The sequence below is a fragment of the Ptychodera flava genome, chromosome 3, assembly GCF_041260155.1.
Source record: "Ptychodera flava strain L36383 chromosome 3, AS_Pfla_20210202, whole genome shotgun sequence".
Classification (NCBI taxonomy): Eukaryota; Metazoa; Hemichordata; class Enteropneusta; family Ptychoderidae; genus Ptychodera; species Ptychodera flava.
The window spans coordinates 22250877-22266426 of NC_091930.1; the positions used below are offsets into that span (position 1 = coordinate 22250877).

At 38.8% G+C, this 15550-nt stretch overlaps 1 protein-coding gene and 1 long non-coding RNA gene across 2 annotated transcripts in view; one reads left to right on the plus strand and one right to left on the minus strand.

Annotated features, from left to right (window-relative positions):
* The window catches only part of LOC139130243 (uncharacterized), a 74686-nt gene extending 66046 nt beyond the window's left edge, over positions 1-8640 (plus strand). Inside the window, exon 9 of the mRNA XM_070695992.1 lies at positions 8519-8640. Coding sequence (XP_070552093.1) covers positions 8519-8640 — 122 coding nt within the window. The remainder of the gene's footprint in view (positions 1-8518) is intronic.
* Positions 1-15550, minus strand: part of LOC139129767 (uncharacterized) — a 462294-nt gene that overhangs the window by 237461 nt on the left and 209283 nt on the right. The window lies entirely within an intron of this gene.

The following is a 15550-nucleotide window of genomic DNA, read 5'->3' on the forward strand; positions in this document are numbered from 1 at the left end:
GACAACCCAGACAGCAATGGCCATATTAACCCCTTTTCAATACAACATTGACTGGATAACCAAGACAGCAATGGCCATATTGCAACCCTTTTCAATACAACATTGACTGGACTGTCCAGACAGCAATGGCCATATTCACCCCTTTTCAATACAACATTGACTGGACAACCCAGACAGCAATGGCCATATTCACCCCTTTTCAATACAATATTGACTTGACAACCCAGACAGCATTATGGCCATATTTACCCCTTTTCAATACCACATTGACTGGACAACCCAGACAGCAATGGCCATATTAACCCTTTTCAATACAACATTGACTGGACAACCCAGACAGCAATGGCCATATTTACCCCTTTTCAATACAACATTGACTGGATAACCAAGACAGCAATGGCCATATTGCAACCCTTTTCAATACAACATTGACTGGACTGTCCAGACAGCAATGGCCATATTCACCCCTTTTCAATACAACATTGACTGGACAACCCAGACAGCCATATTCACCCCTTTTCAATACAACATTGACTGGACAACCCAGACAGCATTATGGCCATATTTACCCCTTTCAATACCACATTGACTGGACAACCCAGACAGCAATGGCCATATTAACCCCTTTTCAATACAACATTGACTGGACAATCCAGACAGCAATGGCCATATTTACCCCTTTTGAATACAACATTGACTGGACAACCCAGATACCAATGGCCATTAACCCTTTTCAATACAACATTGACTGGACAACCCAGACAGCAATGGCCATATTCACCCCTTTTCAATACAACATTGACTGGACAACCCAGACAGCAATGGCCATATTCACCCCTTTTCAATACAACATTGACTGGACAACCCAGACAGCATGGCCATATTCACCCTTTTCAATACAACATTGACTGGACTACCCAGACAGCAATGGCCATATTAACCCCTTTTCAGTACAACATTGACTGGACAACCCAGACAGCAATGGCCATATTCACCCCTTTTCAATACAACATTGACTGGACAACCCAGACAGCAATGGCCATATTTACCCCTTTTCAATAGAACATTGACTGGACACCCAGACAGCAATGGCCATATTAACCCCTTTTCAATACAACATTGACTGGACAACCCAGACAGCATGGCCATATTCACCCCTTTTCAATACAACAGTGACTGGACAACCCAGACAGCAATGGCCATATTCACCCCTTTTCAATACAACATTGACTGGACAACCCAGACAGCAATGGCCATATTCACCCCTTTTCAATACAACATTGACTGGACAATCCAGACAGCAATGGCCATATTCACCCCTTTTCAATACAACATTGACTGGACAACCCAGACAGCAATGGCCATATTCACCCCTTTTCAATACAACATTGACTGGACAACCCAGACAGCAATGGCCATATTCACCCCTTTTCAATACAACATTGACTTGACAACCCAAACAGCAAGGGCCATATTCACTCCTTTTCAATACAACATTGACTGGACAACCCAGACAGCAATGGCCATATTCACCCCTTTTCAATACAACATTGACTGGACAACCCAGACAGCATTATGGCCATATTAACCCCTTTTCAATACCACATTGACTGGACAACCCAGACAGCAATGGCCATATTAACCCCTTTTCAATACAACATTGACTGGACAACCCAGACAGCAATGGCCATATTCACCCCTTTTCAATACAACATTGACTGGAGAGTCCAGACAGCAATGGCCATATTTACCCCTATTCAATACAACATTGACTGGACAACCCAGACAGCAATGGCCATATTAACCCCTTTTCAATACAACATTGACTGGATAACCAAGACAGCAATGGCCATATTGCAACCCTTTTCAATACAACATTGACTGGACTGTCCAGACAGAAATGGCCATATTCACCCCTTTTCAATACAACATTGACTGGACAACCCAGACAGCAATGGCCATATTCACCCCTATTCAATACAACATTGACTTGACAACCCAGACAGCATTATGGCCATATTTACCCCTTTTCAATACCACATTGACTGGACAACCCAGACAGCAATGGCCATATTAACCCCTTTTCAATACAACATTGACTGGACAACCCAGACAGCAATGGCCATATTACCCCTTTTCAATACAACATTGACTGGATAACCAAGACAGCAATGGCCATATTGCAACCCTTTTCAATACAACATTGACTGGACTGTCCAGACAGCAATGGCCATATTCACCCCTTTTCAATACAACATTGACTGGACAACCCAGACAGCAATGGCCATATTCACCCCTTTTCAATACAACATTGACTGGACAACCCAGACAGCATTATGGCCATATTTACCCCTTTTCAATACCACATTGACTGGACAACCAGACAGCAATGGCCATATTAACCCCTTTTCAATACAACATTGACTGGACAACCCAGACAGCAATGGCCATATTTACCCCTTTTGAATACAACATTGACTGGACAACCCAGACACCAATGGCCATTAACCCCTTTTCAATACAACATTGACTGGACAACCCAGACAGCAATGGCCATATTCACCCTTTTCAATACAACATTGACTGGACAACCCAGACAGCAATGGCCATATTCACCCTTTTCAATACAACATTGACTTGACAACCCAGACAGCATTATGGCCATATTTACCCCTTTTCAATACCACATTGACTGGACAACCCAGATAGCAATGGCCATATTAACCCCATTTCAATACAACATTGACTGGACAACCCAGACAGCAATGGCCATATTTACCCCTTTTCAATACAACATTGACTGGATAACCAAGACAGCAATGGCCATATTCACCCCTTTTCAATACAACATTGACTGGACTGTCCAGACAGCAATGGCCATATTCACCCCTTTTCAATACAACATTGACTGGACAACCCAGACAGCAATGGCCATATTCACCCCTTTTCAATACAACATTGACTGGACAACCCAGACAGCATTATGGCCATATTTACCCCTTTTCAATACCACATTGACTGGACAACCCAGACAGCAATGGCCATATTAACCCCTTTTCAATACAACATTGACTGGACAACCCAGACAGCAATGGCCATATTACCCCTTTTGAATACAACATTGACTGGACAACCCAGACACCAATGGCCATTAACCCCTTTTCAATACAACATTGACTGGACAACCCAGACAGCAATGGCCATATTCACCCCTTTTCAATACAACATTGACTGGACAACCCAGACAGCAATGGCCATATTCACCCCTTTTCAATACAACATTGACTGGACAACCCAGACAGCATGGCCATATTCACCCCTTTTCAATACAACATTGACTGGACTACCCAGACAGCAATGGCCATATTAACCCCTTTCAGTACAACATTGACTGGACAACCCAGACAGCAATGGCATATTCACCCCTTTTCAATACAACATTGACTGGACAACCCACACAGCAATGGCCATATTTACCCCTTTTCAATAGAACATTGACTGGACAACCCAGACAGCAATGGCCATATTAACCCCTTTTCAATGCAACATTGACTGGACAACCCAGACAGCATGGCCATATTCACCCTTTTCAATACAACAGTGACTGGACAACCCAGACAGCAATGGCCATATTCACCCTTTTCAATACCACATTGACTGGACAACCCAGACAGCAATGGCCATATTCACCCCTTTCAATACAACATTGACTGGACAATCCAGACAGCAATGGCCATATTCACCCCTTTTCAATACAACATTGACTGGACAACCCAGACAGCAATGGCCATATTCACCCTTTTCAATACAACATTGACTGGACAACCCAGACAGCAATGGCCATATTCACCCCTTTTCAATACAACATGACTTGACAACCCAGACAGCAAGGGCCATATTCACCCCTTTTCAATACAACATTGACTGGACAACCCAGACAGCAATGGCCATATTCACCCCTTTTCAATACAACATTGACTGGACAACCCAGACAGCATGGCCATATTCACCCACACACACACACACATATATATATATATATATATATATATATATATATATATATATATATATATATATATATATATATATATATATATATATATATATATATATATATATATATATATATATATATATATATATAAACCGTACACTCTGTGCCCAAGTTCAGAGGTTGCCATAAAGCCATTATGGTGATAACCGGGAGGGCACATTGTATATATTTTGTGTGTATATATATATATATATATATATATATATATATATATATATATATATATATATATATATATATATATATATATATATATATATATATATTATATTTTACATACATTTATATTTTAACAGTCATTCTGTGTTTTAAAGAAATTGTTGACATGTCAGTTGTAAGATAGGAATTTCAAAGTGTCAATCTTAAAGTTTGAATACAGTACATTTTGAATGAGCTGTGAATGTATTTCACACTTTCTATGCTTAACCAGATGTCCTGAACTGTTGTACAGAAATGGATGTCAATCATTAATATCAAAGAGGAAAAAGCAGTAAATCAAAAATTTTGATGGGTGTTAAGACTTGCCAGCCATCAAATTAAATCTCCTGAGGAGCCATAGAGAGGCATTTTAGCCAAATCTGATGTGTGCAGTGTCTGAGAGGACCTTTTCTTTTAACATTGAAACCATAAAAGCACAACTAATAATGACAAAAACTGCCCTTTTAACTGTTATTTTGGTCATAAAAAAGCATCATTCTACAGAAAACCTGAGACACAAAGGAAAACAGTTGCATCAATGAGAACGAAAGATATCTTGTCATTTTTCTATCTCTAAAATAAGTCAATGTATCAAATATATATTGTGAAATATTTGTGCATGTTGCTTTCTCATACTGAATTCTCATAGAGAGAACAGAAAAGTATCAGGAATTTGTCTTGCTTATCATATGAAATGCAGATTTCATAACGGTACACTTTCACTTAGCAAACATCAAGATATCTCTGGCATATATCTCTGATTTATTAAAGTATGGCGCCCGAAGGGCGCGGAGAAAAATATGAAACATCCTGATATCTCTGATATATATGTCTTGTATATGAAAGTCATGCACAGGAAGGGCGTGCTGAAAAAATGTCTGATATATTAAAGTAATGCGCTCGAAGACCATGCTGAAAAATATTGAACATACAGATATCTCTGATATATATATGTATGCCTGATATGTTAATTAAAGTTGGGTGTGCTGAAAAATATGTCAGATTATTAAAGTTCCGCGCCCGAAGGGCGCACCGAAAAATGAACTGAATGATGAAATTTGAGGCTGATGAGCCTGATGAGCCTGTTTCGAAATTCAAAAACACACTGACCCCCCCTATTGGGCATTTCAAAAACATGGTGACCCCCCTATCACCAAAGTCAAAAACAGGATGACCCCACCATGAATCCACCGCCCCCCCCCCCCCCCCCCAGGCGAAGAAACTGACCAGTCCCTAATTACGTGTACGTTTGAAGGCACACAGTGGCGTACGCGTATCCATGCTCAGTTATGATTTTTTGGTTGATTTTGCAGTATTTTTTTCAGAAACATAAGAAATTCGTCTAAGTTTTAAGAAACAATTAATTTCTCTACGCGAGGACTATTCAAGCTCGTTGTATCCTCGCATTAAATTTACCGATTTTCTGTAATACAGTTATTTATGTGGTTTAGGGAAATCTTTGTGACAGCTTCAGGTAAAAGGTGAATTAGACGACAACATTTCATTTATGTCAGGAAATCATAGCACGTACGTCTTGTACAGGTGAACTCTACGGAATTTTCTGATATCAAAGATGTTTGCTAATTTACAATGATACTCATACTTAACGAGATTTCCTGTCTAAATTCCCGCAAATCACCAAGAAAATCTAAAAATTACTACACGTAATTAAGACTACGTGTAGAAGTGTCGTTTGATGACGTTCCGAACGTCTGTGCCACATGTACGCGACGTCTTGTATGACGTGACAAAGACGCTACGTGTACTGATGGAATGTAATTACGTGTAACCAAACTTCTATTTTAATCGCAGTCCGAACGTTCAGTGTTGCTGTCATGCTGTTGATTTGCATCGCGGTCCCAACCTTCCGTGCTGCAGTTCATTTAATCGTGGTCTCAACATTGCGTGTTGCTGTCGATTTGCATCGCGGTCCAGAATCAAGCAATTTCCAGTGTTAAAATGAAGACAATTGGATACAAGGTTGATAGTTTATTCTTGTGCATGCAACCGACATTGGAGATTTGAGCATTATAGAAAGGTTTGTTTTCGTAAAAATGTGTGGCTAATAAAATTTGTCTGTGGCTAATAAAAATTTGAACTATTCGCCACAGTGGCTAACAGCTTTCCAAACCCAGCGCTAACACAGACTACATCAGTCTCAAGTATCTTCATTTTCCAGCAGGGTTTTCCAGGGCTAAATAACATTTTTCCAGTGTTTTCCAGGGCTAAAATAAAATTCCGGGGTTTTCCAGGGTTTTCCAGGACCGTACGAACCCTGGCAAATGTGTTGCTTATATTCTACACAACAAAAATTGAGATACAGCCTAATTTTCAAAATACTGTACATCAACCACACAGATAAAAATTCAACTGACAAAAGGCAATGACACTGCTGCTATGGCTTCAGTTACAATTCCAACAAAAATTATAGCATACGGGACCCTACAGTTATTGAGATACAGCCTAATTTCCAAAGTTCATTAATTATGCAAATCAGTAATTAAAAGAGTGATAAAATCCATGAGACAGCAGGCAATAAAACTGGGATGGCTTCAGTAACAATATAACAAAATTGTAGCATATTGCAACAAACCATTATTGAGATACAGCCTAATTACCAAATTCATTAATTATGCAAATTAGTAATTACCACAAAGATGAAATGCATTGAACACAAGACAAATACACTGTCATGGCCTCCATAAAATGTCTGCAAACGTGTAGCGCATCACTCCAAACCTCTATTGTTATAAAGCCTGATAACTAAAGTTCATTAATTATGCAAATAAGTAATTACTTTCACTGGACCAAATTAAACAACACTGCAATTGTGTCCCTTACATTTCAAGAAATTGTTGTACATTCCACACAACAGTTATTGAGATACAGCCTCATGACCAAAATTCATTAACACTGCAAATAAGTAATTGTAGCAGCAATAATCCAACAGCCAGCAGGCATTAAAACTGTGACAGCTTCAGTAACAATATAACAAAACTGTAGCATATTCCACCAAACCATTATTGAGATACAGCCTAATTACCAAAGTTCATTAATTATGCAAATATGTTATTACTTTGCGGATTAAATCCTCTAGATGACGGCAATGACACCACCAAGGGCCTCATTAACAATCCCACAAAATTGTAGCAGTTTACAGCAAACCATTATTGTGATACAGCCTAATTACCAAAGTTCATTAATTATGCAAATAAGTAATTATCAAAGAGATAAAATCCACCAGACAAGTGGTAATAACACTGCCATGGCTTCAGTAACAATTCTGCAAAATTGTAGCAAACTACGCTGATTATTTATTGAGATATTGCCTAATTACCAAAGTTCATTAATTATGCAAATAAGTAATTATCAAAGAGATAAAATCCACTAGACAAGTGGTAATAACACTGCCAGGGCTTCAGTAACAATTCTGCAAAATTGTAGCAAACTACACTGAACAGTTATTGAGATAAAGCCTAATTACCAAAGTTCATTAATTATGCAAATAGGTAATTATCACAGAGATAAAATCCACTAGACAAGTGGTAATAACACTGCCATGGCTTCAGTAACAATTCTGCAAAATTGTAGCAAACTACACTGATTATTTATTGAGATATTGCCTAATTACCAAAGTTCATTAATTATGCAAATAAGTAATTATCACAGAGATAAAATCCACCAGACAAGTGGCAATAACACTGCCAGGGCTTCAGTAACAATTCAGCAAAATTGTAGCAAACTACACTGAACAGTTATTGAAATAAAGCCTAATTACCAAAGTTCATTAATTATGCAAATAACTAATTATCAAAAGATAAAATCCACCAGATAAAAGGCAGTAACACTGCCATGGCTTCAGTAACAATCCTGCAAAGTTGTAGCAAACTACACTGAATATTTATTGAGATATTGCCTAATTACCTACATTCATTAATTATGCAAATTAGTTGATCATAGCATAATTAAAATTATCACCCAAAACCTAAAGAATGTAAAATAGTTTTCATTAGTGATCAGTGTAACAACTATAAAATTCACAAACAGATGAAAAATACATAAACCTGTCTGAAATCTGTGTTTATGGGTGAAAAAATAATTAATTATGCAAATTGGTAATATTGTTAAGTAATTAATTATATATTTGTGAAGAACTTTGTAAGAATTTGTCAGTTTCATGTCAAAAAAAATTGTCCAAAGGCATTTCTATTGTTTTATCAGCTGTTGACCTTTGACCTACATTTGCACATTGATATCTTATAGACAAACCCCTGAAAGACACTATCAGGTCATTGTCAAGGTCAGGTGAAGAACCAGGAGAAGTCTTGAACCCACGTTATCATCAGTGGAATGCACAATGTGAGGAAACTGATGTACAGATATAAAGGCAGTTATGAGAAATTACTAGAAAACTGCAATACTGCTAAGTGAATGACAAAAGAAAAAGTCTGAGTCTATAGTCCACTGCATTGAAAAGCCTGAAGGAAAAAAGTTCCTGCAGTCACACTGATTTGCAACTGAAGTGATGTAACTGGTGTGCTTTCAGTGCTGCAATAATGCTGCTTGTGGTAACATATATTAAAAACAGAGATGGGTCTGCTGACTGAAATGTTATATGAACGGTGAGTGAGTTCGTTGGCAGGTAGACATCGAGCCATGCAGACTTCACGGTAAGACTGGCTTATTGCACAGGCGAGCATTCCTGGAGGGTCGTAGACACCAGCAAATGTATTTGTGTGCTTCAGGAAATGAAGACGGAGAGTTAATAGGGCAGATATTGTATACAATGCAAAAGCCGAGGTACATGAATAATTCAACATTGATTAAGGGTTTTTAGCATAGAACTTTAATACGGAAACAATGCTCATTAATGTAATCTGCATATTTGAATATCATTATACCTCGCATCTTGCACTCAGATATTGATTCCATTCCAAGTATGCGCATATTAAGTGACGACTTGTTGAAATGAGTCTGTTTTACATCCTGGTGCACGTGTTTACTGTCACATAATTGGGTTGCCTAGCTACAGGACAAAGTGTTCACTGTACAGAACAGCATGGAGGTGTCATACTTACAAGTTGTAGCAGAAAAGGAACTCCAATGTATTTTGGATTGCTGGCATAAGTGGTGCTGCACAGGGTTTTGCTTCCTGTGAATGGCGCGTTAGTCCTGGAGCCATGAATCTAAAAACAAAAACAAAGAATCAGAAATGGTGTAAAAAATCGCCAGAAGTATGTTCTCTGTATGAAGAGCAAATTGCACTGGGCTGCATGTTAGTCTGAACTTTACGTGCAGTAAATGCAATGCTGGAGAGAACAGTTTTGCAGGATGGCCATATCAACATGATACAAGAGGGGCTCAATGATGCTTGTAAAGTAGGAAGAGCCAACTAAGGCTGTGTAAATGGTGAGGGGGGGCTGGAGGAATCACAAAATTTTTTCAGATCCTCCCACCTCAATACCCTCAAAAATTTTCAAGACCCCCCTCCAATATGATCAAAAATTTTCAAGTCCCCCCCAACATCATCATATAGCCGCATATTTATTAGGAATGCACATAGAGTAAAAATAAACATGTATTCTGTAGTTCTGCATGCAGATGTTTGACACTACCGGTACCTCTTATCAGCAGGTTGTAGAGCCATACACCTAGGGCAAATTCTTACATTGATTCATTTTTAAATGCATCAGGGAATTTTTGGACTTATCCAACTCTGGCCAGGTCAATGGCACCAGCTGAAGAGCACACAAAATGACAATCATGAGACAGTATGCAAATTGTGAATTCCTGGCTACATTTTGCCAAATTATGAAAAACTGAGCACAGTGACCTACCGAACAAATATTTTGTTTCAAATGTACAAGATATACAACTTAGATGCTGCCCATGTTTCACAAAATTGACAATACTGAAAGGTTAAAATATTCCATCAAATAAATGTTTTAATCTCAGAAATTTTTTTGGTGTAATAATGGCAAATTTGGTAAAAAATAAATGATTCCATTTAGTCACGCATATTTTCATTAAAATTAGTCTTTACTGTTCAAAGTAAATTAATTTCATGTTATTGTATGATTAGACGTGAAAATTTCATTCTTTGCATGAACTTGAATCCATATATTGATTTTAAGTGATTTGAGAAAATCTTTAGCATGATGACCCTTTTTCTCTAATATTTGATTATTCTCATATGCCAGAATTCAAAAATTCACGGTAACTGTTGTCTCCTGGTCTTTTGTGTGTTGCTCTCTGTCCTGATCTTGTGTATAAGTACATGTATGTTTCACTGTCAATTGAGTGTCCCATGACCCAAACTCTTCTTCAACTACATCAGAGTCAGAGCTGTCAGTATCACTGTCGCTGCCAGTATGCAGTGACAGTGACACTGCCTGTAGGGATCGAGTGACAATATTTGTGTTCAGTTTATACAACTGAGTCAGTGTTTCCGCTGCCCGCTCGCCAAATCGCAAATGCGAGGAAAAAAAAGGAGCGTTTGGCAAGAAGATTTGGCAAAAGTTAGCCAAACTTGCGAATCGAAAATTGCACTATGACGTCATCACTTTGTCTGTCCGCGCGCACATGTCCTGCATTCAACTTGAGACGTAATGCTTTATATCTCTGTGCATCCCCGACCTTATGCGTCAGGAGATCTTATTTGTAATGCATAGAGTATGAATAAAATTGTAACGAAATAACTCACAAATCAATAGTACCGCATGTATATCATGACTAGTTGACTAAAATGTTGCGAAGTTTTGGGTTTGACTATGCGCAATGTGTGCCTATATCCGTGCAGTGACAGCCATGTCATCGTCAACACTGAATTGAAGGATCGTAGAGACGGTGAAACTAAGCAAAAACAGCAAACTTTCCTTTTTGACTTTGGCTGCTCCATCAATATGGGGGTTCAACCACCCCTACAACACACATTCTAAGCGCAAGTTAAGCTATGAAATGGAAATAAAAATTATGATCAATGTAGGAAAGTCGACCATGAATTTGAAAGGAAGGTAGCGGCATGCATGGTCAAAAGCACGCACATGGCATTTTTTTTTGGAACGTAGAGCGAGTAAGGCACTCCTGAATAGCGAAAATGTTCGTGGTGTATTGCTGCCAACAAGAAAATACCTAAGTTACTAGCGTTAGAAACTTGTGTGAATTGACTTCCTTAAATGTAAATTCGCGACAATTTTCAGTGTATCACGGACTGTGCTGTATTGTGACGTGACATCGTATACAGACTTTAAGAGAAGCGCTCGCTCGGATCGTCTGCCGAGTCGGCCTAAGCCACAGTCGTTTGGAGAGCTATTCAGCGCTGGGACTATTCGCCCCATAGATGAGTGTACATAAGCGAGAAATACCCCAAGTCTGGAAATGAAATGGCTATTTCGTATAGGGATTGTGCCACCATGTCATCTTCGACGTTCGATTTTACCGTGAAAAGTAGCAAGTTCATCTATCATGTAGCCGTCGACCGTTCCCTGTTATTCTCAAAATTCATACCTGGTACTTGATTTGCTTCACAAACGCTCGTTTCGTGTGATTTTCGGCCGAATTCGACGGACACGTCGCTAAAACATAAGCGTGAGCAACATTCCGGTCACCTCACAGTGGACGTTGGGCACCTCCACTTTACTGACGTTAGCGCCGCGTACCCATGAGGGGTGACTGGAAGGTTGTTCATGCCTTATGTTTTGGCGACGTGTCTTCTGAACTCGGCCGAAAATCACACGAAAATTCATACCTGATACTTCATCTGCTTACAAAATGCTCATTTCCTGTGATTTTCGGCCGAGTTCGAGAGACACCTGGCCAAAACATAAGCGTGAGCAACATTCCAGTCATCCCTCATGGGTAGGCGGCGCCAACGTCAGTAAAGTGGAGGTACCCAAGAGGTGACCGGAATGTTGCTCACCCCAGGTTTTGGTGAGGTGTCCGTCGAATTCGGCCGAAAATCACACGAAACGAGCGTTTTTGAATCAGATAAAGTATCAGGTATGAAATTTTAGAATGATAGGGAACGATCGACGGTTGCATTATAGATGAACTTGCTAATTTTCAGAGTGAAATCAGACACGGAATGTGACATGGCGTGGTTTTTATAGCCATTCTGTTTCCAGACTTGGGGTATTTCTCGCTTCTGTACACTCATTTAATGGGCGAATAGTCCCAGCGCTGAATAGCTCTCCAAACGACTGTGCCTAAGCTATATTAGTTCGGCGTTCACATCGTGCAAATAAATACGCAAGGACTTGTCGCGATATTTGAGCATTTCCTTGATCGTCAGTGAAACAAAAAGATGTTTCTCCATATCAAAAGAGTATATTTGATATTTTACAGTTCTGTTAACATAATAGACGTGGACATTTGGATTTATGATCCGTGATTTCCGCGATCCATGGCATGATTGAAGCTGGCTGTGAATACACACTGACGTCTTTGATGATGACCCTGACCCAAGCGCCATTGACGCGCTGTGCGCTGTCCCACGTCCGAGCTTTGCTTGCTAAATTTCAAGCGTAAAGCAAATGTATTGGAAGTCTAAAAAAATGCACATATTCTCAAGTCTGAGAGCATTTTGCTTTCGAAATTCTACGAGAATGGATATCTGATTCGTTTGAAAAAACTAGTATGCCGAACCAGGTTTTGTGCCGTTGTCTGTAGCGATACATGTACAGTATCGCACGATAGCGATTTCAGGTTTGTTACTGAATATAGTTGCATACGCCTAACTTTGGACAAGTGTCGCTTGAAATTCGGACAAATTTTATGTTGTATGTGTGGCTGATGTTGGCACCTTGTAATCTGAACCATAAATTGGTGTTACTTTTAGTATCCATAGTAGCACTAACAGGGTTTATTTCCGTCATTCTTACGGAAAATGCAGACAAATATTTATTTTTGCATATTAATGAGAAAGAAATGACGTCATTTGTGATCAGTGGTATCGGCTTGGCTAATTGAATATCTGGTTTGGCGAATAATTTTTTAGGGCTTCTAGCCAAATTTGCTATAAGATTTGGAACCCAGGGGAAACACTGTGAGTTCTTGTTATAGCATGCAGCTTTCCAGCACAGCCTACATGTACCACGAATTTGTATCATTGACAAATAACTTTCAGTCTGAAATCTAATTCATTATCAACAAGATTTGGACAAACAGGCTTTGTTGATAAACTGAACATCGTGTTTTTTAGTATGCTGTATAGAAACAAAAAGAAACTGTATTTAATATATTGCATAGAAATATTGAAAAATTTATCAACAATTGCAGCTCCTGCCCCATTGCAAGGCCAACTTGTTGTTTTTACAAAAATTTAATAGCATTCGTACATTTAAAAAAAAATTTTTTTGAGATTAAAGTCAGAAAATGCGACAAAACGGTTCTAGATTTTTTCTAATAATTACTGACATTAGAACCATTGGATGACTTCAAAATGTTGCGAGCCAAAATGTTTTAGGTCCCCCTATAAGGCAGAGCAAAACTTTCAAGACCCCCTTTGACCACCCCCAGAATTTCAAATCCCTCCTGAATCCCTCCTCCACCCCTCACCATTTTTTAACGCCGCCTAACACGAGTAGCAAACAACTGCATAAACTGAGCAAATGCTAGTGAAAGTGATCTCCCAATGCATTTGTTATTTCCAACAAAAAATGTGAGTCATGGCCATAAAAGAGACAAATTTTCATTGTCTCAAGTCGACTAAATAGAAACATGCCACCCAGATGGCCAACAGAGAGCACCTAATGGCATGAAAGATAGACCATGTTACACCATACATTAAGTCAATGATGACTGGAGTATGGTAATAGTTATTACATAACATATCCTTTGGATGATATTTCCAAATTCCAATAAAGAATTGTATAAAAATATCAGTGTCTACAAACAGTCTTCTTAACACTCTAATTACAATCCCTGATCTCTTGACCACTCACAGCAGTTAGTCCATAAACTGCCTAATTAGCTACTGTATCAGGGATTACTGATACTCACTTCTGTCATGACAATACTGTCCTCCTCTCTATTCTGTGATAAAAATATTGTCCTTCAGTCTATTCCTTTGTGAAAATACTGTCCTTCAGCATATATCTTAGGAAATACTGTCCTTTACTCAATGTTGCACCAATAACTCTTTCCAAACCATTAATGAATGTCATGCAGCCTATGTGACAATGGAAATATCATCCTTCACTGTGTTGTTTGATAGTTCTGTCCTCTACCATGACCTGCTTTTTTTCTTGCTATTCTGTTTTATAAGTTGATCCTAGCCTGTTATGATAAAACAGTTCTAGAATTAAAGAAACTGCTGATATTTGCCAAAAGTAATCAATAAAACATTAAAGTTGTAGAATGGTGACATCATATGAACTATTGAATGATGCCTGTATGTTAATTACCAGGCCAAGCAGCCTTAGTGTTTTGATTGGTCTCGCTGAATCATGTGACTGACCACAAATACACAGTTATGGTTTGTTTACATGCCCGTGAATATGAATATTAACAACTCACAGAATCATAAAGATCATAACTTCACACCTAAAACATAAATTGTGATTAGTGCAAAGATCATAATCAATCGCAAAATAAAATGGAGCACTTTGGGCTAAGTTTAGACACTTTTAAAAAAGATCTCTGGATTCGCAATTTTTTTTCAGCACGCATGATAGAGAGTCACATATTGCACTGACCTCACCTATGCCATACAGTGCAGCACATCACTGTTCAGTGAATACAACATTTGCAATACAAGTTCTTAAGGGCCCTGTTGTATTTCAAGTGGGAAATTTTCGAAAATTTTGACAGGCAAATATGGCAATACCTGACTGAAATGTCCAGACAGCAATGGCCATATTCACCCCTTTTCAATACAACATTGACTGGACAACCCAGACAGCAATGGCCATATTCACCCCTTTTCAATACAACATTGACTGGACAACCCAGACAGTAATGGCCATATTCACCCTTTTCAATACAACATTGACTGGACAGGACAACCCAGACAGCAATGGCCATATTCACCCCTTTTCAATACAACATTGACTGGACAACCCAGACAGCAATGGCCATATTCACCCCTTTTCAATACAACATTGACTGGACAACCCAGACAGCAATGGCCATATTCATCCCTTTTCAATACAACATTGACTGGACAACCCAGACAGCAATGGCCATATTCATCCCTTTTCAATACAACATTGACTGGACAACCCAGACAGCAATGGCCATATTCACCCCTTTTCAATACAACATTGACTGGACAACCCAGACAGCAATGGCAATATT